This window comes from Oryza glaberrima, chromosome 11 (assembly GCF_000147395.1).
Source record: "Oryza glaberrima chromosome 11, OglaRS2, whole genome shotgun sequence".
NCBI lineage: Eukaryota > Viridiplantae > Streptophyta > Magnoliopsida > Poales > Poaceae > Oryza > Oryza glaberrima.
In genome coordinates, this window is record NC_068336.1 from 19763436 (window position 1) to 19790906 (window position 27471).

Consider the following 27471-nt stretch of genomic DNA (forward strand, 5'->3'; position numbering starts at 1 on the left):
TGGCACTCCATTAAGAAGGGCCATCGAAGACGAGGTGCCCAGAAGATTGGAGATCCAATTTCGCCATTTAGCCCCAAAGCCAAAGTTTTCCAAAACTTCTAGGAGGTAGGACCAATTGACAGTATCAAAGGCTTTAGAAATGTCGACCTTAATGAATAGCGTTGGCTTTTTTGTTCTGTGGTAAAACTTGATCATATTCTGCACAAAGAGAAAGTTCTTTGACGATGAAAAATGAAGGAACTGTTTCAGGAGCGATTGCCAATGAAGTCATTTTTCAACTTGATGTAGCGCAGGAAGAAAGAATTTTGTCGGATGATGAACAATCCCTTCGAAATTCGTTAAAAGCAAGAGTCCTTGGACTTGCAGCCTTGGAATGGCTAAGAATTCGGCAGAGATCTCGGCTCACTTGGCTAAAACAGGGTGACGTGAATTCCAAATTTTTCCAAGTAAAAGCAAACTCCAGGAAGAGGAAAAATCACATTCATATGCTTCAATCTCCACAAGGCATGGCTGTGACGAAAGAACAAAAAGAAGCTGAACTATATAGGTATTTCTCCTTGAAGATAGGAAGTCACGTCCCTAGAAGTAAGAGTCTGGTTTGGGATGCCCTCCATTTTCCCACAGTAGACTTATCAGAGCTTGAAGAAGATTTTAGTGAGGAATAAGTTAAAGATGCTATTTCAGAACTGCCATCGGAAAAGGCCCCAGGTCCTGATGGTTATATTGGAGCCTTTTACAAGCATGCCTGGGATATTATTAAATCAGATTTGATTCAGGCAGTTAATTTTTTTGGAAGTCTTAACTCCTTGAGATTGCATGATCTAAATTCAGCACATATCTGTCTGGTCCCAAAAAAAGTGGATGCATCTAACGTTGAAGATTTCAGACCCATTAGTCTCATGCACAGTTTTGCCAAAATTATTGCCAAGCTGCTTGCACAGAGACTAGCGCCGAAGCTAGGGGAGCTTGTTTCTCAAAACCAATGTGCTTTCATCCGGAAAAAAAAAATAACGGAAATAATGGACAGCTGGCTGCCACAATGTTCATCAAGCAAATTGAAGAAACTTAATTTGCAGGGGAACAATTTGGTTGGAGTTCTGCCTAATTGGATGGGGCACCTGACCGGGTTGCGCATGCTGCGCATCTCTGAGAATAACATCACTGGGCATCTGACAACATCTATAAGAGCAGGTACAATAGGAGGCTCTAAGCCAGTTGCAAATATATTTTAAGTAGATAAATAAGGAGAGAGAAGAGCAGCGGGCTACAGATTCGTAGCCAGCTGTAACACGGACTCTAAGACACAGTGTGTATATGACAGGTGGTACCATATATTAATAATGTAGTATGTAACTATTATATGAATGAGCTATTAAATTGTCTATAGATGAATTGGAACTAGTAGTTGGCTATACTATTAAACTTGCTCTAAGGCATCTTAAAAGTTTATGGTTCCTTGACCTCTCTGACAACCACCTTATAGGTGATGTGCCTCTGGAAATCAGTACACTCACTAAGTTGGCTTGGTTGGATCTAAGCTACAATGACTTGGATGGTCTGATCACAGAAGAACTTTTTGATGGATTGAAAAGCTTGAAGAATATTGGCTTATCTGACAATCGATTGAAGATTGTTGTAGGTTCAGACTGGATTCCTCCCTTTCGACTGAAAGTAGCTAATTTAGCATCTTGCCACATAGGTCCTTTGTTTCCTTCATGGTTTAAGTGGCAGATGGGCATTTCACACATTAATATTTCACGCGGTAATATAATTGATAGGCTTCCAGACTGGTTCAGTAATTCATTGTCAAATGTCGAAGTGTTGGACATTTCGGGTAATCAAATCATTGGAGCATTGCCAACAAACATGGAGACCATGTCTTTGAGTAAACTCCTCCTGAGTTCAAACAATATAACAGGTCAAATACCTTTATTGCCAAGAGAACTATATTACTTGGATATCTCAAGAAACTTTTTATCAGGACCTCTTCCATTGAATCTTGGAGCTCCAAGAATTGAATACCTCATTCTACGTTCCAATAATTTCACCGGTCAAATTCCAGTGTCATTTTGTGAATTTGATGAGTTGTATATATTGGATTTATCCAACAATAATTTTGAAGGAGAGCTTCCTAGATGTTTCAAAATGGAACACCTGAGCTTTCTTTTGTAGTAAAAATGGTTTATCTGGCAAATTCCCACCTTCTCTACAGAGCTGCACAAGTATAACTTTTCTAGTTATTTCATGGAATAGATTATCTGGAAAATTGCCAATGTGGATCAGTAACTTGGTTAGACTGCGATTTCTAAAATTGAGCTACAATAAGTTTGATGGTCATATTCCAACCAATATCATGTTGGAAATTTGATCATAATTCGGCATATTTTAATCCAAAATAACAAGATAATAAACATGATATTTACAATGGGATTTGATCCAGTGATAGTGGTGAATGTAATCAACATGAGCATGCTTAATGTAGAATAAGCATCAACAATCACATAATAACACAATGTTGACATTGCGATGAACATTAACAGTAAAAGTTCTAATTGAAATAATGTAAGAAGGTTATACCCCAAGAATGGTCCTCCGCTGGAGTTTGAGGCAGTATTGCCTCCGTTGGTGTTGACGGGAGCCTCCTTCTCCTTGTATCCAGTGTTGCCGTTGTCTCCAGTGTTTGACATATTGGTGAAGGTGAAGTAGATGTTGATGAACAGTGAGTAGTCGCGCCTTGCGCTCCCCAAAAACCTGATCGCCCGCCCGTCCGTGCAAACGTCGCAGCAGCGCATGGTTTCGGAGGCCTACTCTCCCAACGCGTGTGCACACACTCGTCGGGATGGGATTACCGTAGCAGCAACAGCGTTGGAAAATGGATGAAAGTGTGTCTCACTATTCTCGCGGGAGATCAAATCCATTCTCATTTTATAAGAGGAATGGAAGATGAAGAGTAAGAGTCATGGAATAGGAAGAGGAATAGAGCAACTAATTGTCATCAACTAGCCATGAACTATCCTCCACTACACAACCATCAACCAACAATCAATTAGGAGTAAATTGATGTAAGTTACCAATGGAATAGGAAGAGGAATAGAGCAACTAATTGTCATCAACTAGCCATGAACCATCCTCCACTACACAACCATCAACCATCCATCAATTAGGACTAATTGATATAAGTTACCAATTCCCTAATCAAATGGAATCAAATGGATTAATTCTCAAAACTCTTCACCCCATTGATATCCCATAAAAGAATGAATACACATGAATTCCTAGCATAATGAGCCTTGGAATTTATTTGATTTAATTGATTTAAATGGATCAATTACCCAATTAAATCTAACAATTCACTGATCTTTCACAACTTTACCATTTGAATCTTGCAGCCAACAGCCTATCCGGTGTTATACCTTGGCAGCTATCAAATCTTGAAGCTATGACAAAAAGGAAGTCTATGCTACATAAGCTCCCAAACAATTATTCACGGGGAGTTGACCGTTATCTTTCGAGGTTCAAACATATGGTTGGTGAACTATCAGTCACTACCAAGAGGCAAGATCTTAAATATCAAGGCTTTGCACTTCTGGGAATAGTGACTATTGACTTATCATCCAACTACTTGACTGGTGAAATTCCAGAGGAGATAACATATCTTGATGCATTAACTGAACTTGAACTTATCTTTGAATCACTTGAGCGGACATATTCCTGACAAGATTGGCGCCTTGATTTCATTAGAGTCGCTTGATCTCTCAGAGAACAAGCTTTCAGGTGAAATCCCTTCAAGCATATCAAAATTAACATACTTAAGTACATTGGACTTGTCCTACAACAATCTTATAGGAAGAATACCATCAGGAGGTCAACTTGACACACTCTACAACAATAATCCGTCTATGTATGATGGCAACGCCGGTCTCTGTGGGGATATTCTTAAGAAGAAATGCCCTGGGAACGACGCATCAAATGACTACGGGAGTTACAAAGACCACTATGAGTTATTGTATCTCTGCTTTGGACTTGTCATAGGATTTGTACTTGGCCTCTGGGTGGTGTTTTTGACCCTTCTATTCAAGAAATCTTGGAGGATTGCTTATTTTCGCCTTTTCGACAAGGTATATGACAAAGCATATGTGTTTCTGGTTGTTACCTGGAACAGTCTAGCAAGCAAGGAGGCCACCAAATAATCAGTGCTGGTGATGCTGCCTCCATGACTGAGTGATTATAGATTTGTAGTGTACTATCTGTGTTAGATTGTGCGTTTTTTTTTGTCATTCTTAAGTTGAAAATAATGTTGGCTGTTGTCTTGTTCAGATAATGTACTGATTGTTGTCTTCTGTTTTGTGATTCTTTACTGTCTCTGTTGTCATGATAAATACAACAATTTGGTCATTTTCGGTTAATTCCAGTTCCACTCATGGCAGTGCCTGACAACCACAAAGATATCAAACGGAATCTGGTTCAGATATTCCTATTGTCCAACTAAGATATTATTATGTGAAAGAAACTACCCCATTACCATCATCTCTCTGCAGCTCTAAGCTTTGAAGGGTGGATAGGGGACACAGCCTTGAGCCAATATCCTGCCAGTCCAGCCTATTTTGGCCTATTGAACTTAGTATGCATGGTGAAAATTAATTTGAGTTATAGACCTTTAGGCCCATGGAGGTCCACACTTGTCAAGATGCGTCACTAGTATAGAAGACCAATTCAATGCCAGTTTCAAAACAACCATCAGCGCTGGACTTAGAACCGACACCTCTATACCGATACTGATGAGGTAGGCTTATCGATGTCGAATTGAGAGGCAGCACTGATTGGGAATGAACAACTAAAAATAAAAGCATAGAGATCGAGTCAATTCATCGAGCCGATGTTTCGAGCCATGATCAACATCACAAATTTAGAAATTAAATCTCAAAATCATCACAAATCCAACCAAAATGAAGCAGAATATATCATCACATAAACATTACAGACTGATAACATTCATCACAAATCTGAATTACAAATAAAATACATTAAGCCACCACTGTCATCGGAGGCCAAAGCCACTGCCGCCGTCGCTCACCGAAGGCCGAGGCTCACCGTCAACGGAGATGGCAGCAGATCTTGTGGTCCGGACAAACAGGTGGAGCATGTCACCACCAGCGACCGGTCGAAAGTGCTTATAAGAGCAGGTACAATAGCAGGCTATAAACCGGCTGTACCCATATATCGAGAAGAAAAGAGAAGAGAGAGAAGAAAGCGGGCTACAGATTTGTAGCCGGCTGTAACACGGACTCCAAGATGTTATGTGTGTATGAGAGGTGGGCCCGTGTATTAATGGTGTAGTATATTTTTATAACTAACTATTGTATGAATGGGCTATTAGATTGGCTATAGATGTTTTGGAGCCAGTAGTTGGCTGTACTATTGACCTTGCTCTAAGGAGCACTCCGGTGATGGGTGGAGCGTCACCCTAGAGAGATCCAAGGAACAATAGGTAGTAGGTAGCGGGCAGCAGGATCCTTTTCCATCCACCATGCCGACACAGCTCCTCTTCCACCCCTTCTCGCCTCGGTGGGGTTTGTGGCTAAGGGCTTATTTGGTTGCTGACTTGTCCTAGGGGCTCTCTCTTAGGCAGGTCGATCCAGCCGCGGGAGCACAAAATCGAATGCCTGAGAGCTACACCTGAGTCAGGTGAGATTTCCAGAACATGAAGTAAACAGGCCCTAAGTCCCACCACTAGGCCACAGGCGGAAGGGTTAGCATAAACCATGTACTGTCTATAGGCTGCGTTCGTTCGCTCTCCTTCCCAACACGAACAATGAGCACGGAAAACGGTGCGGTCCATTAGCATGTGATTAATTAAGTATTAGGTATTTTTTTAAAAAAAATGGATCAATATGATTTTTTTAGGTAACTTTCGTATATAAATTTTTTTTTAAAAAAAACATACTCCATCTGTTCCAAAATATAAGCATTTTTAGTATAGGGACAAGTCAAATATTTCTAACTTCGACAATTAATAGCAAAACAAAAAGATCAATCATATTAAATTGATGTTACTAGATTTATTATTAAACAAACTATCATAATATGCAACTATTTTTATTTAAAACATTTTAGTTTGATAGATATTGTTGGTCAAAATAACATCTCGGAGACCATGTCAGAGTAAAAAATGCTTATATTTTGGGACGGGGGAGTACCATTTAGCAGATTGAAAAGCGTTTGCGCGGAAAACGAGAGGGGAGAGCTGAACTGCCTGGAACGAACGCACCTAAGTTTCAGGACTGGAGTAAAAAAAAAACTATTTTGCTCAAATATATGGTGTCGTGTCAAGTTACAATCAAGACTGAGTAAAACGATCAACAATGTAGAGTTAATGGACATGTGTCACATCGTTCGAGGTACATCGATCTCTCATCTGTAAGTCTTTTGTCAAAGCGACTTATCAACCGAACGCAAGTGACACCCCCAAAGAGAAGTCGTCGTTGATCTCGTCTGCTATATGACACTAGAATAAAGTGCTATACTAGGTGAAGTGAGTTGGTGACTCAAGAATCAAGATACCCTTTAGGAGATTTTTCCTTCAAAATATCTGGATTCTCTGATAATTACATTCTTCATGGATTTCTTTTTAAAGATAATGAAAATATTTTACTTCTCCGGTCTTCTTTCCCAATGGACAGTTGGACACACAGCCAAAAGTATTTTTCCCCGAAAAAGAAAAGACAAGACATAGAGTGGTGGGATAAGTCTACCCTACTGTCATGTAAACATGCATTGAAACTTTAAGTATGAATATTTTTCCCAATTATTTAGGTTAAATACAGTAATATACATATGTACATATATATATACATATATACATATACATATATATATATATACATACATATATATACATATATATATATATATACATACATATATATATGTATATATATATATACATACATATATATATATATATATATATATATATATATATATATATATGTATGTATATGTACACTTGATGAAACTAGATTCCAATTTTCTCCTATGTAACAGTGCATGCACTATGATGATTTAATGATATAGTATAACAAATGGACAGCTTGCGAACATAATGCATGCATAATGACTTCTTCCTGGTCAAGCCAACTTGCCAGGAAGTAGGAAACTAAATGGATTCTAATCCCCATAGGATATCCACTCCTGTCATCCAAATATATTTTTTTACAAAAGATAAATTAATATGCGATATAATACTCCACAGCAAGTTAAAATTCAATCACTGTAAGTCGTAAAAAATACAAATTTAACTCTAACTATAGTATACGTGCTCTCACAACCATATTTATTGTTTTATTATATGTTTGTAAAGTGATATATCATGTATTAATTTATCTTGATATTTTTTTTAATTTTTCATAACTATTTAAATGAAATACAAGAAGTGAGAGTACATCATTATTTGAGATTTTTTTTGAGAAAAAAATTACAAAACATAAGTCACGCATAAAGTACTCATATTTTATCATCTAATAACAACAAAAATACGAATCATAAATTTTTTTTTCAAATGAGACGAACAATTAAAGTAGTACACGGAAAACTCATGGCTGCGTTTAAAATGGAATGGAATGGAGAGGTACAGTGACTTTGACCTAGCTTTGTTGAGATGGCTTTTTAACCACCATGGAGAGTCACTTTTGCTGATGGATAATAACACAAGCATCCATCAAGCCACTCGCTACCAAAACACACAGTGAACCAGCATCTCACACTGCAGCTAATCAATCACTTAGCCATGCTCATGCGTCGTCCGGCCATCGCCGCCTCCTTCCTCCTCCTCATGATCGCCGCCGATGGCCAGGCGGCGACGCCGTCACCACCTGCAGCCATCGGCAGCTACTGCAAACCGCGCGAGAGAGACGCGCTGCTGGTGTTCAAGGAAGGCGTCACCGACGACCCTGCAGGCCTCCTCGCCTCATGGCGACGAGGTGGTGGTCAGCTGCAGGACGATTGCTGCCAATGGCGAGGCGTCCGGTGCAGCAACCGCACCGGCCATGTCGTCAAGCTCCGCCTCCGCAACGACCACGCCGGAACAGCGCTAGCCGGCGAGATAGGCCAGTCTCTGATCTCGCTGGAGCATCTCAGGTACCTTGATCTCAGCATGAACAACCTTGCAGGTTCCACTGGACATGTCCCTGAGTTCTTGGGCTCTTTCAGAAGCTTGAGATATCTGAATCTATCTGGGATAGTGTTCTCCGGCATGGTGCCGCCTCAGCTCGGTAACCTTTCGAACTTGCGATATCTCGATCTCTCCGGGATAAGATTATCCGGCATGGTGCCATTTCTGTACATTAGTGATGGTTCATGGTTAGCACACTTGTCCAATTTGCAATATCTGAACCTTGATGGGGTAAACCTTAGCACTGTACTTGATTGGCCACATGTTCTGAACATGATCCCTTCTCTGAAGATTGTTAGCCTTTCTTCTTGCTCACTTCAGAGTGCAAGCCAGTCTCTCCCACAGCTTAATTTCAAGGAACTTGAGATGCTTGATCTTTCCAACAATGACTTTAACCACCCAGCTGAATCTAGTTGGATTTGGAACTTGACATCTCTCAAGAATCTCAATCTTAGCTCGACTAGTTTGTACGGTGATATTCCGCAAGCGCTAGGAAACATGCTGTCCCTCCAAGTTCTTGATTTCTCATTTGATGATCACAAGGATAGCATGGGCATGAGCGTGTCGAAAAATGGCAAGATGGGCACCATGAAAGCAAACTTGAAGAATCTATGCAATTTGGAAGTTCTAGACCTTGATTGTAGGCTAGAATATGGAAACATTATGGATATATTTCAGAGTTTACCACAGTGTTCACCCAGCAAACTGAAGGAAGTTCATTTGGCTGGCAACAATTTAACCGGGATGCTACCAAATTGGATTGGAAGGCTAACAAGCTTAGTCACTCTTGACCTCTTCAATAACAGCATTACTGGACAGGTGCCTTCTGAAATAGGTATGCTCACAAATCTGAGGAATTTGTACCTACATTTCAATAACATGAGTGGTACCATCACAGAGAAGCACTTTGCGCACCTGACGAGCTTGAAGTCGATATATTTGTGTTACAATCATTTGAAGATTGTGATGGATCCTCAGTGGTTACCTCCCTTCAAATTAGAGAAGGCTTACTTTGCATCTATTACGATGGGCCCCTCATTTCCTAGATGGCTTCAATCACAGGTTGATATTGTTGCACTTGCTATGAATGATGCAGGCATAAATGACACATTCCCAGACTGGTTCTCTACAACATTTTCAAAGGCCAAGTTGTTGGAATTTCCCGGTAATCAAATCAGTGGTGGATTGCCAACAAATATGGAAAACATGTCATTGGAAAAATTATATCTGAAATCGAACCAAATAGCGGATCTGATTCCTCGCATGCCGAGAAACCTCACTATATTAGATTTATCAAACAACTCATTGTCAGGACCTCTGCCATTAAATATTGGATCTCCAAAACTAGCTGAGTTGAATCTGTTATCCAACCGTATCACCGGGAATGTTCCACAATCTATTTGTGAACTGCAGAATTTACATGGCCTAGACTTATCCAACAATCTACTTGATGGAGAGTTTCCTCAATGTTCTGGGATGAGCATGATGTCATTTTTTCGTCTGAGTAACAACAGCTTTTCTGGCAACCTCCCATCTTTTCTTCAGGGTTGGACAGAGTTAAGCTTCCTTGATCTTTCATGGAATAAATTCTCTGGGAATTTGCCTACATGGATTGGAAATTTCAGCAAGCTAGAAATTCTGCGGCTTAAGCATAACATGTTCTCTGGAAATATTCCTGCCAGCATCACCAAACTTGGAAATCTTTCTCATTTGGATCTTGCAAGCAATAGTATATCAGGTCCCCTGCCTCAGTATTTGGCAAATTTGACAGGAATGGTTCCGAAACAATATTATACGAACGAGCATGAAGAGAGACTATCTGGATGTGACTACAAATCTCTTGTGACCATGAAGGGGCTGGAACTTGAGTATGATGAAGAAAATGTAACTGTGGTGACCATTGATTTGTCCTCTAATCTATTGACCGGTGTGATTCCTGAAGACATTACTTATCTTCATAGATTGATAAATCTGAATCTATCGAGTAACTATTTGAGTGGAAAAATTCCATATTCAATTGGGGACATGCAGTCATTGGAATCGCTTGACCTCTCGAAGAACATGCTCTATGGTGAAATCCCACAAAGTCTGACTGATTTATCGGCTTTAAGTTTTCTGAACCTATCTTATAACAATCTTGTGGGAGGAATACCATCAGGGACACAACTTGGCACCCTCTATGATCAAAACCATCATCTGTATGATGGCAATGATGGTCTTTGTGGGCCTCCTCTCCAAAAAAGCTGTTATAAAAGTGATGCATCAGAGCAAGGTCACCTGATGAGAAGTAAACAAGGTTTTGACATAGGGCCATTTTCCATTGGAGTTGTGATGGGATTTATGGCAGGTCTCTGGATTGTCTTCTATGCCCTTTTGTTCAGGAAATCTTGGAGGGTTGCTTACTTCTGTCTCTTGGACAAGGTGTATGATGAGGTTTGTGTGATTGCGGTTGTTGGTTGGGCAAGATTGACAGGAAGAACAGATCCGAGATTGCTGATGTCGCATGTCGCATGGTCATCCATCGACTCTGACGAATCCTATGAATAGACAAAGATGAAAAAGCTGAAGCAGGTGTATATGACTCTATTAGTTGGGTTGTATATTTGTAATGTATGGAGCTTATTAGAGCAAGTACCCTAAATTTATATGATGCATAGATACGCATTGATGTATATATTGCATCTGTTTGTACTTGTACAGTTGTGTAGTATGTCAGAAATCACCCTTCAGATTAAATCCTGAACTCACTCTTTCTATCAGAGCTCTGTTCTGAATGTTGTCGAACAGCTACAGTACCTGAAGAAAGATGAAAACAGAACAAGCAGAGCTGGGGCAGAGGTTTTGCACCGCAAACTTCATCAGCTTTTCTGGGCTTATATTCTCCCTTAATCTGCATGCAAAATAAGCAACTACGATTGGCTGAAAAATTCTAAATCAGCTAGTCCCTGAAAGACTAAACATTCTAATTACTTCCTGTTGAACTGGGCTTACAAACTAAAGAAGTACTAACTGAAATGAGACTAAATCATAGGGAAAATGGAATGAAGTCTAGTGGCATATCGAGGATTTTAGATATGGGTAACCAACTTACATATTTTTTTAAATACCGTAATATAACAAGACGATATTCCATAGAGATATAAAATTGATCAAAATGCATATATTAATAATGTTTTTTCTTTCCCCCTTTTCCCAGGAGTTTTTTTTTTGTCCTTTTTTACATACATGGGCTTTTGGCTCCGTATTTTTTTCTGTTTCATATTATAAGACGATTTGACTTTTTTCTAGTCAAACATTTTAAGTTTATAAAAAGATGTAGCAACATTTTCAACACAAAAGAGACATACTATCAAAATATATTCAATAAAACTAATTTGGTGCTATGGATATTTCTAAATTTTCTATAAACTTGGTCAAACTTAAAGAACTTTTACTATGAAAAAAAATGTCTTATAGAAGGGAGTACTTTGCAAAATTATGAGAAGACTGGTCATCTCCCGGAGCTATTTTTTTTATATTTTAGCCCTTTTAAAAAACTTATTTTACAAATAAATCTCTGGAAAAACTTATTTCAGGAATGGACTCTTTTCTTGACGCTAGTGTCATTCGCGCCGACACCCTTGCCCTCCTGTAGAAGCTAAGTAGTGATGTGAAGGGGGTCAGCGCCAACAACACTAGCATCGAGGACCCATATATAAATAGAATCAAAAAAGGGTTAAAATGTAAATATTTTTTAGAAACTAGGAAAGTAGCCCGCGCAGTTGCGCGGACATCTTATTTAAACTATCGTAATTTATGTTATTAGGATTTTAAATATTATGACTTGTCTCTGTGTGAAAGAATTTGAAGGTTCCTTTATAACACATGATTGGAAAAATATATAGGTTGGAAATACGTTAGAAATGCGTGTGTAAAATGGAGAACAATTGAATTTTGGATAGAGTACAAAAATAACATGAATTTTAAAATTTGTTAACCCACATAGATCAAATCAACATCTATCATTGCATGAATAAACTACAGTTAACCAAACAACCTTTGCGTTAGCAGTTTGATTGTCTTGATCCCATGCGAAGGAAAAAACATGTGCATGCATCTTATTTCTATTTTATTAATTTTATTACCGTAGAGATATACTGCAACTTTTTGGATATTAGCTAATTGTTAGGTGCGCTGTGCATGGATACCTCGTAAGCACTATGACTTAGAGGTTTGTAGAGAGTGGTAGTGAGGATATACCTCGTAAGTTATAATTGATCAATGTATTTTATACTACATATTTTAGCATTTTAGTAGCTAAGTAGTAAATTTAAGGTCGAGTTCTAAAGAGCTTATCGGATAGGCTACTCTCTTGATCTTGCATGTTATCGGTAGTATATGAATTTTTAATTCCTCCATAATTACTATAATATATTCGTGCAAATCTAGTATAGTGATGCAATCAATAGGAATCCCAACCGCACACTTTTTTTCCTATAAGCCAAAGGAGCTTTGAATTGTAATTTAAATCCCAAATATAGTTTTGAGTTGAATTCAAAATTTTTAATGGTGTATTGCTTTTTGGATTTCACAAAGAGAACAAAATGAAAGAGAGGAACGTGGGGCCTGCGTGGGTACGTATGTATTGTACTTATGTGCACCTAGAAGTGGGAACTTCTAGAGATAAATCTAATTGGTAGTGTTTTAAGGTAGATGTAATGGATAAAACAATGGGTCTACCAAAATAAATGAAAACCAACGGTTAATGCATTTTATTATTAGAATTTATGTGATTTATTATAGTGCCACGTGGTGGCAGAGAAGTGTTTCTAGGAAGTTTAATGGACTTTCCGTATATAATATTGTAATAGATAGATAGATAGAAATATATGTAGAATGTCAGAAATAGAAAGAATTAAACTAAGTATAAATTCAACATATATTTTTCAAAATTTAATACATGCATGGATCCACGCATGCATGTAACCCTCCATGAAGAAGACACCGATAGATGTAACCATGGAAGTCCATATTTATTTGGAGATATAAATAAAATGTTTTTAAGGAGTAAATTTCACAAAACTACATGTATTTTGCACAATTTATCACAAAACTACAGAATTAAGAGCTTGTTTCACAAAACTACAGATTTAGTGTCTCCGTTTATCACAAAACTACAGATACTTTGTACAATCTATCACAAAACTGCAGATTTAAGAATTTATTTCACAAAACTGTAGATTTAGTGTATTTGTTTATCACAGAACTATACATTTAGTGTCTTCATTTATCACAAAACTACAGATTTAGTGTCTCCGTTATCACAAAACTATAGATTTTAACTATGCTAAAACCTGTAGTTTTGTGATAATGAAGATACTAAACCTGTAATAATTTTGTGATAAATGAAGATATTAAATCTGTAGTTTTGTGAAATAAGTTCTTAAATATGTAGTTTTGTGATATATTGTACAAAGTACCTGTAGTTTTGTGATAAACGAAGACACTAAATCTGTAGTTTTGTGAAACAAATTCTTAAATCTGTAGTTTTGTGATAGATCATGTAAAGTATATGTAGTTTTATGAAATTTACTTGTTTTTAAAATTTTATTATGTTTTAGCTCTCAACAACTTAGAAAAAAGAAAAGAACAGATGGTGCATATACATGCTTGAGTGGTGAGCAGATTACCGGATTGGTCGTTTTATATGTCAGCTATGATTTTTATTTTCCTATCTGTATTTTTTTTTGTTTTTATATTTTTTATTTCGATCCTTTTTTGGGATGGATCGTACTTAATCTTGGCTAATAGGCCGGGCTGGTCATCATTTTATCTCTTAGTTGTGAATTTTTCTTTTCAATCTGTAACTTTTTTTGTTTTTATCTTCTTTATTTCAATCTTTTCTCGGATGGATAGTACTTACTACGTATTTTCTCTCGTATAGAAACGGTAGATTAGAAGTGAGAGATTATATTTTCATAGATCTAATAATCTAATGGTCCAAAACAACGAATCCGCGGTTTAAGGGAAAATTATGTGTTAGATGTTTTACTTTTTTTCTTAGAAATCTCGAATTTATTATAGCGCAATTTGGCGATGTATGAGCATTTGTATATATATAGTCACATGATGACTTAACAGTTTTTATAGGAAGTTAAATGAAATTTTATATCTAATAATCTAATGGTCCAAAACAACGAATCCGCGGTTTAAGGGAAAATTATGGGTTAGATGTTTTACTTTTTTTCTTAGAAATCTCTAATTTATTATAGCGCCATTTGGCGATGTATGAGCATTTGTATATAGTCACATGATGACTTAACAGTTTTTATAGGAAGTTCAATGAAATTTTAGTATATAATAGATATAGTGATATACACGATGTTTAATTTAATAGATATTTATTATTAATGGAGTAGAAATTAAGGAGGCCAATGTGAGCAAGGAGAGAGGACGTGCAATTATTTGTCATGACATACTATGTTATTAATTTTTGCTATTTGCCGGAGTTTTGTCGAGCGATGTATTTCTTATACATCAAAACACATGACTAACGTAGATAAATAGAATATGTTGTAAAAATATAATTATTTAGTTATCTATTTTTTTATATAATATTTTTTTATCTAGAAAATTAGAAGATGGAAGGAACAAAGAAGAGAGAGGATGTGAGGGGGAGGAACGTGTACGAGAGAGAGAGGATATGAGAGGGAGGAACGTACGTATCGCTGAGGAGATAGATGAGGCCGATGAGGGAGGGGAGCCGGACAGGATTTTTGGCAGATGGGATTTTGCTTTATTTTGTTTAAAATAGATCTAATGGTGTAAAATAATGGGCCCGCTATATTAAGTGAAAATCGAGGGTTAGATGTTTTGCTTTTTTCTTAAAATTTCTTGGATTTCTCTAATTTATTAGAACGCCAAGTGGCGGCTTAGGAGCGTTTGTAGAAAGTTTAATGGACTTTTAGTATATAATAGATAGATAGATAGATAAGCCCTCCGCACTAGTTTCATTGGTGTGGAAAAATAGTTCCGTTTTTGAAAGTAAGTTTTTTTCAATGTAAGTTTTTAAAAAGAATCAAAATGTAAAAAAAAAAAAGAATCCAGCCTCCCGCAGGATACCATGCTGCAGCTCACTGGATCAACATTAGTGAACTACAGGCCAGTTGGCTTTCTAGCCGCCAACTAGGATTTTTAGTGGAAAAGGCAGGAACTCACACTTTGTATCTGATAAAATAGTACTCCCTTCGTCCCAAAATATAAGTATTTTTAGCTATAAATCTGGACAACTGTGTATCCAGATTCATAGCCAAAAGTTATTACATTTTGGGATGGAGGTGGTAATAGCATAGTCCACTTGATGTGTTTAAAATGTTCAGGGGAAAGGGAGGGACGGACGACCCCCTGTACTGTATCACATCATCCCCTTTTTGGGTTCTTTCTTACAGTTCTTTCTTCCTTCCTGCTCCGAACCCCAAAGAGTTGAAGCAATCCATCTGAGAGCGGAGCTGCACGTATCTACGGACGGCGGCTCCGGCGACTGGCTCCAGTCCGGTATGTGGTATTCACACCTCCCAGTTCTGGAGGATGCTACGCGTCGGACGTCCGATTTTTTGTAAATATCGGACGCCTGACCCCTGACTGCCGCACGCCTACGCATGCATGCATAATCTCTACCGTTTCTACTCTAGTTGATTAGCACATGTAAAAAGTCTATATGCTTGCGCATACATGACTGCATGGTTCAGCATTTATCTCAACCCCACTTTTTATTTCTTTAAATTAAATTTCCTTCTAAATTAATTATCCGACTTATGATTCGATTTCACCATTAAACTCCTTGCAATTAAATCTTCACAACAAGATCTCGCACGGTTATATTTTGATGAGAAAAATCGAACGTTGTTTCACCACTTATAAAAAAATGTTTCACCACTAGGTCAAAATGTTCCAACTCACTCTTAAAAAATGTTTTAGAGAAATGCAACATTCAAGTAATACTAAATGCAACACCGATAATATCAGTATGAAACATTGACTCTCAATGAGTGAGACATAAAAATCTTGCTCAAATGTTCCAACTCAGTCTATAAAAATATTTCAGAGAAATGTAACATTCAAGAAATACTGACTGCAACACCGATAATCACAATTAAATCTTTATGACAAGATCTCACATGATTATTTTTATAATTTAATCACAAAGTATTAACAATTAAAACATCATATAATATTTGCTGAAACATGATACCGTGTGCAATATTTTTAATTAATTAATGAATACTTATTAAAACACTCAATCAACAAATATGCAACATTTATAAATAAACTAGTGAAACATAATAAACTACTTACTGAAACATATAAATAGCACCATGTGATGCATTAAAGAAAGATATATACATTGCGACAATAATTAAATATGTGCAACAAAATAGAATTTCAGTTGAAACATCTTATTCTCACATGTGAAACATTAAATTTAATTGGTTGAGACATATATGTGTTTTTTATTATAATATAGTCATGTGAGATCTTGTTGTAAAGATTTAATTGTAACGAATACAATGGTGTAAACATATCGTAGATTGGATGAGTAATCTGGAAGAAAAATCATTTTCAAGTTTGCTAAAAGAGTGTTATGTACATGCAAATAATCTCGTATCATCTATCCTCCATGCATGCCAATGCTAAGTAAGGGAGCATATGTAACCGCTGTGAAAAGAAAGCATCTGACAAAAAGAATACGAGGCTGCATGCAGCAAAACCACAGTGAGACGCGTTTGATTTTTTTCAGAGATCAGACGACTGGGTGGAAGCACTTTCCCCCGGTTCTTCTTCATCCCCTCCCTCTTCTCACTTTTTTCTAGATTAAAAAAATAATCATGGAGAACTCGCCTAGTCTGTTCTTAATTTGAGGTTCCCAACCCCACTCCCTTGATTACCGCGCGCCCGCTTCCCAAACTACTAAACGGTATATTCTTTTGCAAAAATATTTTCTATAGAGAAGTTGCTGTAAAAAAAATCATATTAATCTATTTTCAAGTTGTTTTAAGTTAATACTTATTAACTATGCACTAATCTGTTGCTCCGTTTTGCGTTGGGAGGAGAGGGTTCCCAACCACTCCAATAACACATCTAGAAAAAAAACCGCCACCAGGCTTGACTCATCGTCGATCCGCATTCGGAGCTCAGTTTTTCCTCTTCTAAAAAAATCATTTGTTTTTTATTTTACTAGTGAATTATGACATTGGTTGACGTAATATAGTACCATGTTATTACTGGGAAATCGATCCACGTATAAGTTTATTATTTCAATAAGTACAATTACAATTTGCAATCGTTTTCTTTTGTATTACACTACTCAGTCTAATTATTTACGGTAGATTTCTCCAAATTCATTCCACCTTCGTCCCTTCCCATGTACTATAATATATGGCTTTTGTTTTTCATTATTTTTTCGATGTTCTTTTAGTTACTTTGCTATCTGCTACAATAATTTAGAAAAAATAGTATCCCCTCCCCTGGACAATAGTGGTGGCATCAGGCGACCGATCCGAAGCATTCTCCATATAATACAACACTTCTTTCTTTGATCCGTAGCAACGCACGGGCACTATACTAGTTACATTCAAACATAACCTGATTTTTGTTCCATGGTGCATTAAGTGATGCACTGTAAATGGAATAGATTCCATGTAACTTATCTTTTGGTCCGAACTGCCAAAGATTGAAAAGCTAGGTCGTACACTCGAACCAGATTACAGTTGTGTGACTCGAAAACAAATAGACATGGGCGTCTTTGGTTCTTCCCCAAACGATGCTTATGAGCCCTTTTCTGCTAATCTAGATTATTGGTCACCTTAACTAATATTTGTCTGCAAATGAGTTGTTCACCTCCTAAATTGCTTCCATATACCTGCATTTTTTACCTGTTCAGAAAATGGAATAGCTCACCTCTCTGTTAGCATGATGTTTCTAGTGTTTCTCTGTGCTTGTTACGATTTTTTCAAAATAGTATCCCTTCTGGTTCACATGATATTCAACATACATCTGGTATATTTTCAGAAACTTCTCTTCCTAGTCTCTGTCAGAACTTGCCGGGTGTCAGCCAGAGACATCTGTGGTACTGAACATGTCTGGCATGCCACAGAACACTATGATCAATGGCTTGGCGAAAGAAGCTTCGCAAGATGTTTATGCTGCACCATGGCAAATGACAGGAAGGCAGCAGCATCCGCAATCCTGCACGCATTGGCAGCTTCCTCCGCGACAGGTTCAGCCGATACAGCAGCCCAACATTCCTTTGAAACAAGAGCAACAAGAGTTACTTGACCACAAGCCAAATCTACAAAAGTGTCAGTTAATTGGTCAACATGATGGTTCTGTGAACACGCAACGGCATCAGAGGCTACCAGTTCAGTCTATTGGTTCCATGTCCCTGCATCAGTCGCAACAGTTGGAGTTCCAGGCGAATCTAAATATCTCTAGTCTACAGCAGCAGCAGCTTCTTGGAACTTACCCAATTGTTTCCAACAATCCAGGGATGCATATGTTAAAAAAATGAAGGTGGAGGATCATCAGCAATGGATGGGTTTGATACAACCTCAGTCTCAGCACAACCAACATCATCAGCAATCACAGCAACATATTATGGCAGCATTCCAGTCTCGGTCTAATCAACCGCAGCAAGAATTTGGGATGGAACAACAACCTTCAGTGCAGCAAAGCCATCAAATTTCAACCGGCATGTTTGTGCAACAAAAAAACATTGATTAACAAAAGAAATATACTCAGGCACAGTGCGGCCTTCAAGAAGTTCCATTCAGTAGTACAGCATATGCCATCTTTGCATATGCATTGTATCCTTTATTATTCTATCATCTAATTCTAACCCTTATTCTTGTGTTAACATACCTTTTTTTTCTTTTTTTTTTTTCTTTTTTTTTTTTTTTGCTTTCTCTCTATCAACTGAGGGCCATGTTATGCTTACCGTATATAAATAATTCAGATGCAGGTATATGTTGTAGTCCACATTGACTATCATGTTAAGTTGATCTGTGCCTATGTTAAATCAAATGTGCTTTTGATCCGTAATGTAAAGGCCATGTGACCTTTCATTCATTGTTGTGGTTTTAGTTTTCCATTAGCATGCACAAAATAGTCCACTCGCTAGTGGCATCCTTTCTATGTTGTACTAGCCTGCTATTTGAATTTGATGCTCTTTTTTTTTTCCGATTCAAGTATCTTTGTTTGGGTTTTGACAATCTTTTGCTTTTTATGCAGCAACTATGGACATTACTCCTCAAACCGGCCATCCAGGTGAATGTTATTTGCAAGATGAGATATATGGCATGGTAAGGCATATTGTATTACAATCCCTTTAGCACTCCTAAGCTTTCAATTCACATGGACCTAGATTGTCCGTAGAAGAATCAGGGCCTGTTTAGGGGAGCTTAAGATTCTGAGAAGCAGCTGGTTGGTAGCCAGTTTCTAAGAATCTGGAAAAGCTGGGTTTCTCAACTTCTGACTTCTAATTCATTTTCTGGAGAATGCTAGGCCTTGTTCAGTTCGTGAAAAGAAAATTTTTGGGTGTCACATCGGATGTTTGATTGGATGTCGGAAGGGGCGGTTTTCGGACACGAATGAAAAAACTAATTTGATAACTCGTCTGAAAATCATGAGACATATCTTTTGAGCCTAATTAATCCGTCATTAGCACATGTGGGTTACTGTAGCACTTATGACTAATAATGGACTAATTAGGCTCAAAAGATTCGTCTCGCGATTTGCCCTCTAACTGTGCAATTAGTTTTTTATTTTATCTATATTTAATGCTCCATACATTTGTTCAAAGATTCGATGTGATGTTTTTGGGAAAAAATTTTAGAGAACTAAACAAGGCCTTAGTATTCCTTTTTCCATTTCAACTTCCTGTTTCCCCTCAGTTCCTTTTCCTGTCCTTTCCTGTTGATCTGTTTGCCACCTAACTCTACGCTTTTTGTTTACTTTTGAATATAAAGTTGAAACTGAAATTTTGTACAGTGGTGCATTAATATGGTACTCCCTGCGTTCGTATTGTAAAATTTTTTTTTTGTCTTACCTTGATTCATCCATTGATCAACATATATGTATCTAGATTCATTAACATTTTTATGAATTTAGAAAATGCTAAAAAGTTTTATATTATGTAACGGAGAAAGTACGTTGATTTGCTATATATGGGGACTGGATCTCATGGTATCTGGATGTACTAAGTTGACAGGATTGTCTGCAGTATTTCTCTTGATCATTAAGTTAAGTAAACTATTGAAAAGCATGGTTAATGTAGTGGATGTCGTCTTTTCTTATTTTATTGAGCATTCATGCCTGTAATTGCTAGCTTATTATCTTGCCAGCGTCAAATTTTACTTCACTTTTCCATATTCGTCTCAATGAAACCTCTGCAGGAAATTTAATTGATGTGTGTTTCTCTTTATTTATTCACAGATTAAAAGCTTGAAGGATCAATACTTTACTGAACTCACTGATTTACACAATGAGATGTTTCTAAAGCTACAGAGCCACATGCCACCTCAGATTCCAATAAACCATTATGAAGAGATGAAGAAATTTAAATTATTCTTGGAGCGCGCATTGCATCTCCTGGAAATTAAAAAGGAGAGCATTCAGCCTTCTCTTTGGGAAAAAAATCCCAGAATACGAGAGGCAAATTATCAATGCCATAAGTTCACAAAGAAGGCAGCCTGTGCGCAAACAAGAACAACAGTTTCACCAATCATCTACGCAAATTACTAACTCGAACATTCCACAGCAACCGCAGGCCTCTCCAGGTGTGCAGTAACTTTTTTGCAATCTTTCCTTTGGTCACTTCTCTCTGTAATTTTCCAGTTATAAGCATGAGAAGATTTCACTCGCCAATGCCATCCCTTTTTATGTCGTTTGTAGCTTGCTACCCGGGTTGATAATACTTATCATTATTATTTTCTTTGATTAGGGTTGGACAAGGGTGGGGTCAAAGTTTAAAATCTTTGACTATGAATAATTTCTAAAATATGATTACTTTTAAAAAATATTTTAATAAAATAATATATTTGTTGATATTTTAATGTATAACGACAAGTACTATTGACCCGAAGTAAGTATTTGATAACATCGCCACTAATGTATCTTTTTGTGTGCTGACAACCTTGACATTTATGTGCCATCTATGTACTCCACTACTCAAACAACACATTCGGGTTCAGGTGATTGGCAAGAGGAGGTATATCAAAAAGGTAAGGCATGCTAAAATTACTTTGGCTCTCACAAGCTTCTAATTCACTAGGACTTATCTAGAGTTCACAATAAACAAGCTCCAAAATTAAGAAGCTGAGATCATCCTGATCTAGATTGACAGAAAACGAAACAAGACATAAACTTGAGCTTTCTTTTCCTCCAATATGCAGGAGAGCTACGTATCATATCATTAAAAAAATAAAGATTAACAAGTTACCAACCCCAGACCCAAACGTTACATGCTAATTGCAATAAGGATAGATTTTGATTGCCTATAATGCGTGAGATGCATTATGTTAACCCCGTAATTTTGACAAATTGACACTTTCAAAAAACTTATTTCAAAATTAAACTGTGCCAAAAACTAATTTCAGGAATAGGCCGTGGCCTCAACGCCACACTCCACGGCGCTAACCTCTATATACCGTAAAATCGCATGGGTGCTTCAAAAGCAAGGAAGTGTAGATAGCCTAGTGATGGTGTCGCGTAGTAGCAATCCAAGGCACAGGAGTTTGATTCCTGTCCTCTTCATTTTAATTATTGCTTCTCTCAACTTGCTCTTTTTATGTGTTCTATGCGTGGGCACTTTACTAAATTAGTATTGATTAAATTTGTATTATGAATCCTTATTATGTGGAAGTGACTTTTTTTAAAGGAAATAGTCTGAATTACACCCTTAAACTATAATAACAGTGCGAATTGTTCCGGTTATATCTAAACTCGTCTATCACCATCGTTCGCTAACATATGAGTTAATATATTTTTTGTTTTGTTTTTTCTTTTATTATATATTTGATTCACCTATGCATGTTCATGGGTAATATACGATGGAATAATCTATAATGTTAATAATTAGCATATTATTATATAGTTGGGAATGATATAATTAAAAAAGATATAATGTGGTTACATGCGACATTTTCGATGCTATATATATATATATATATATATATATATATATATATATATATATATATATATATATGTTTTTCCTGGCAAATACTAAGTACATATTTTTTCCTCTTTTTTTGGACAAATATTTTTTCTCTTAGGGTAGGTGTGCGTATGCCTATTTCTATGATGGGTGTGCACACGTTTATATATACGCTCGAGATTGCCTTTAACATTAATAGTAAAAAAATGCTTTCAAGAAAATTGGCGAAATGGCGTGAAGTGGTGCTGTGCAGCGTGGCTTCTTCGACAGCTTCGCCAGGAGTGGTCGCTACTCATATGCACAATTTGTGAAAAATCTCAGAGCTGCAAAGAAAGAAAGAGAAAACTATTTGATAGGGCTGATCGTATACACACTCTTCTTTTTTTCCTTTATGACATCTCTTGTGTACGTACATAGTGAGGGATTACTTGAATAGATATAATGTAATGATTGAAGATAATATATCCACTGGTTTATGTGTAAATAAATAGTTATATTTTGCTTTTCTTAATATATTTTTTCTTATATGTTCTCTAATTTATTAGAGCGTCATGCGGCATCTTGGAAGTGCAGGAATGCTATTAGTCATAGTCGTAATGAATTACTTGAAGAGATCTAATCTTATGGTTAAAAATAATTTATCCACCAGTTTAAGTGTAAATCAATGGCTAGATGTTTTACTTTTTCTTATAACTTTTGTTAGATTTACCCTTATTTATTAGAGCGTCACGTGGCATCCTAGGAATGTATGTAGGTGTGTGGGAACGCTATTACCCAATAGTTCCAACATATTTGTAGTCAACTATAATTTGTTGTGGCTTGCTGGTATCAATACTTATCTATCATTTGTTGATGGTTTCTCACTTAGTATTGTCCATTATCAGTACATGATAATCCAATGCATATTAGATGTTATCTAATTATTAGGTGTATTAAGCACGGATGCCTCATAAGTAATTAATATGACTTGATAATTGGTGGATAGTGTTTTGTAAATGAAACTTATACACATAGGAATTAGTAGGGATATATGATTGATATATTTGGCTCTATTCCTGATTGACAAAATATATTATATGCTATATATTTTATAGTAAATTTAAGGTTGAGTTCTAAAATTTTATCGGATTGGCTACTTCCTTTATGGTGAGATGTTTCCTAAAATGATGCATGTTTTCAAATACTTTCTATGCAAAGTTTTTTTAAAAGATCAAATAAATCCATATTCAAGTTTGTAATATTTAATACTTAATTAATCTTACGCTGACGACATGCTTTTTTTTCGCGTGCCCTAGATAAGCTCATCTAATGAGGTAGACCGAATGAAGCCTAAGAGATAAAAAAAATACATCCACATGGTGTAAAAAAATATATGATCGTTAATTTTTCAAAAATATATGAATAAAGGAACATATAATATATGAAAATATATTCATGATAATTTAATAATGCCATTTGGGCATATCAATATTGTACAGTAGGGAGTGAGTAAATTTTTAGAATGCTGCTCATAATTTAAATTCTTTTTATTTTTTAAAAATATAAGTCCAATTTAACTATGTTCTTAAGAGATATACAATCATATAATCTACAATTTTAATTTATTAATATTTTTAATGGATGTTTTGATGCGATGCACTATTTAGAATAAAACTTGAAATAGCATATATTTTTACAACTTTAATTTAACATGGTTTTTCATCTAATCTAAGAATATAAGAAGAAAAGAAAAAGAAAAAGACTTACTGGGGATATGTACGTACGTATGTACGTACAAGTCCACGGGGACACCACGGGGGTAACGTGGGATTTTTTTTTATAGATTGATTTGGGTTTTTTCTTAACAAAATCTAATGGTTTAAAATAGTGGGTCCACCAGATTAAATGAAAATCGATGGCTAGATATTTTACTTTTTTCTTAGAATTTCTAGGATTTATTAAAGTGCCACGTGATAATCTAGGAGCGTTTATAGGAGCGCCACATGGCAGTTTAGGAGCGTTTGTAGGAAGTTTAATGGACTTTTAGTATATAATAGATAGATAGATGTTCACGTGCCTTTTAGAACTCATTTTATTTTTAGACTTAGAGGGAACAAATATAAGAACCAAAATCCCAGTGGTGGTGTCGCGTAGTAGCAATCCAAGGCACAGGAGTTCGATTCCTGTCCTCTTCATTTTAATTATTGCTTCTCTCAACTTGCTCTTTTCACGTGCCTTTTACAACTCATTCTATTTTTAGACTTAGAGGGAACAAATATAAGAACCAAAATTATACGATTCAAGTTTAAAATTTTATATTTATAATTCTTTGAAAAAGAAATTAATAGGACAATAATTCGTGGAGGATAAGTAAAAGAAATACTCCCTCCATATTTTTTTTTGACGTTGGTTAGCTCAAAATTGAACTAACCAACGTTATATATTTGTGCATGGAGGTAGTACTACACTAACGTGGTTCAAACCTGTGACCTTCATGTTCAAACTTAACGATACTACCACCAGACTAGCTTCATTTGTTTGTCTACTGTGGGCTATGCACGGTTTTAACACTGATATCAGCGCCGACCCATTTGGCAATGAGCTCGTGTCATGGTGGACAAAAAATCTCAGCGCCAACGGTGGTGGCACCGGTGGCGCTGGGACGTTTTAGCTCAGCGCCAATCCCGATAACGCTAAGGCCACGGCCTATTCTTAAAATTAGCTTTTGGCACGGTTTATTTCTGAAATAAGTTTTTTGAAAGGGTCACTTTGTCAAAATTACGGATGTTAACCTCTCGGTCAGATTATATACGGTATAGAGACTTAGGGGGTAAGTAACATTCCCCACACATATGGCAGTCCAGCGTACACAATATCTAAACAATCAAATACACCAATATATGTATAGATTCATTAACATCTAAATAAATGTGAAAACGGAGGAAGTAGCTAGCAGGGGGCAGTGTAGACGTTGTCAGATGCATTTGACCTGACGGCAAGAATCATGTATGTTAGGTCGATGTACTCGAGTCTCGAGGGTAACGGAGTACTCCTATGGTTGAGGAGGATGAATTGAAGCAGCGGTGTGACAAAGGGTTAGCCTGCCTGCTCGCCGGAGATCAGGGGGGACCTGCCGCCGGGACATCCTGATCAACCGATATGGATTCTGATATGTGGACGAGATGGGCTGGATATGGGCCGGCTTTTTCTTTGGACAAATTGCCCCTGGCTAATAGGGATTACTCTGCTAATCATTGATGCGCTTTAATACCCGCGCATGTCTTCTTTTTAAAAGGAGCATACAAGCACTTCCCAAACTAATATTGTGTCCCAGATATTACTCCCTCTGTATTTTAATATATGACGCCGTTGACTTTTCGAACAACGTTTGACCATTCGTCTTATTTGAATTTTTTGTGCAAATATAAAAATATTTGTATTATGCTTAAAGAATATTTGATGATAAATAAAGTCACAATAAAATAAATGATAATTATATAAATTTTTTGAATAAGACGAATTATCAAAGATTGGTTAAAAAGTCAACGGTGTCATACATTAAAATATGGAGGTGGTATGTTTTTCCACAAACTCAATCAAACTAGAAGAAACACGTAAGTTTGTCTTAGAGTAAATCCAAAACGTGGAACATGGAATGAATAGCACAGAGCGCAGATAGCTACAACCCGCACCCACTTACATCCTTATTAGGACAAGTACTACAAGCACCTGAGTACAAACCACTTGATGCTACCTAAACTTAAATGATGAGACGATGGAGCAGAGAAAGGATGTCACCCCTCATGTAAAGGGTAACATCTTCACAAACTTTAAGAAAAAGGATAAAAGAGTGAGGTTGATTGGATGAGTGGATAAAATAAAAATTTTATGTTGCATTGGGGCTAGTATATTATAGGTAACTAGAAAAATGCTCGTGCATTGTAATAGGTGAAGGCTATTTTAATCATATTATTGTTAGATTTTTTACGAGATTTTTATTTTATAGTATTGATATCTAATTTGGAACTTTTATTGAGATGATGGTCATATATGTTGTTTTCTTATGAATTCTGAAATAACTAGGAGTCCGACTATCGTCCCAAGTTAATATATATGAGTTTTTAAAAGAATTTCTTGTACGACTCCTTATGTATTTTCAAAAGATAACTAACTTAGAAATCGGCTCAAATACGAACGACGTATCAAAGTATCAACGGAAACATCTTTAATTTTTATATTATATACTAGAAAAAATTTCGGTGTGTTGCAGCGGGTAAATTTAAATTATAACAAATATAAAAATATTAACTAATTAGGGTTTAGTTTTTCATGATATGAGCCATTTAAGAAAATATATTCTTAAAGAAAGAAAGAAGAAAGTTCTAAAAGAAGAAAAGGAAAAAAAAAGGCCCTATTGGACCCTCGCCAGCCTGCTAGGGCATTTGAGCGCGTCTCAACAGTGTTGCGGTCCGAGAGTGGAAGTCATAAAAATTTTCATAATTTTAAGCAATTAAAATAGTACTAATGCTAATTTTGGAAATAGAAAATACTTAAAATACTGAGAGAGAAATAAATGGATTTTAGCCCGGGCCAAAAACTTGCGGCATGCTTCTGCGCGGATCACGCGCGTGCGGCCCATGAGGCGGTCCAGCAGTACGATGGCTTGGGAAGATCGCCAGCCCGACGCAGGATCGATCTGAACCGTTTGTTTCGATGGATGGCTCAGATCGGTTCCGAAACCATCAAAACCGTTGGTGCCCAAAAATCCTAACCCAAGTTTCACTTTTTCCCCTCCCCTTCCCCCACCGCAAGCCACCTCTCCCCACCCACCGATGGCGCCTCTCCCCCTCTCAGTCAGATATCCGATAGAAATCGGACTTTTTGTGCCGCGCTTTTTCTGCCCTTTTTACCTTACAATCGGACTTTTTTTTCGCTCTTTTGTTTTTATTTTACACGGACGACGGAAACTTTTTGAATTTTTTAAGCAGTAGAGATAGAGATATAGGTAATGTGGTGTATGAGCTATCCCCTAATAAATTAGTCGATGATACGAGTAATATTAGATATGGCAATTACATCTACGCAACACTTTGCCCTTAACTGCTTACATTGTCGGAGATGCCGCGCGCTC

The 27471-nt window shown here is 36.8% G+C and overlaps 1 protein-coding gene and 1 pseudogene across 1 annotated transcript; both read left to right on the top strand.

The window, feature by feature from the left end:
- Nucleotides 1–3352: 3352 nt before the first annotated feature.
- Nucleotides 3353–4190, top strand: LOC127755774 (receptor-like protein EIX2; annotated as a pseudogene).
- Nucleotides 4191–7758: 3568 nt separating this feature from the next.
- Nucleotides 7759–10906, top strand: LOC127755159 (receptor-like protein EIX2). The gene has a single exon (XM_052280803.1). The coding sequence runs from the start codon at nt 7787–7789 to the stop codon at nt 10715–10717; it is 2931 nt and encodes a 976-aa protein (XP_052136763.1). The 5' UTR covers nt 7759–7786; the 3' UTR covers nt 10718–10906.
- Nucleotides 10907–27471: the final 16565 nt, after the last annotated feature.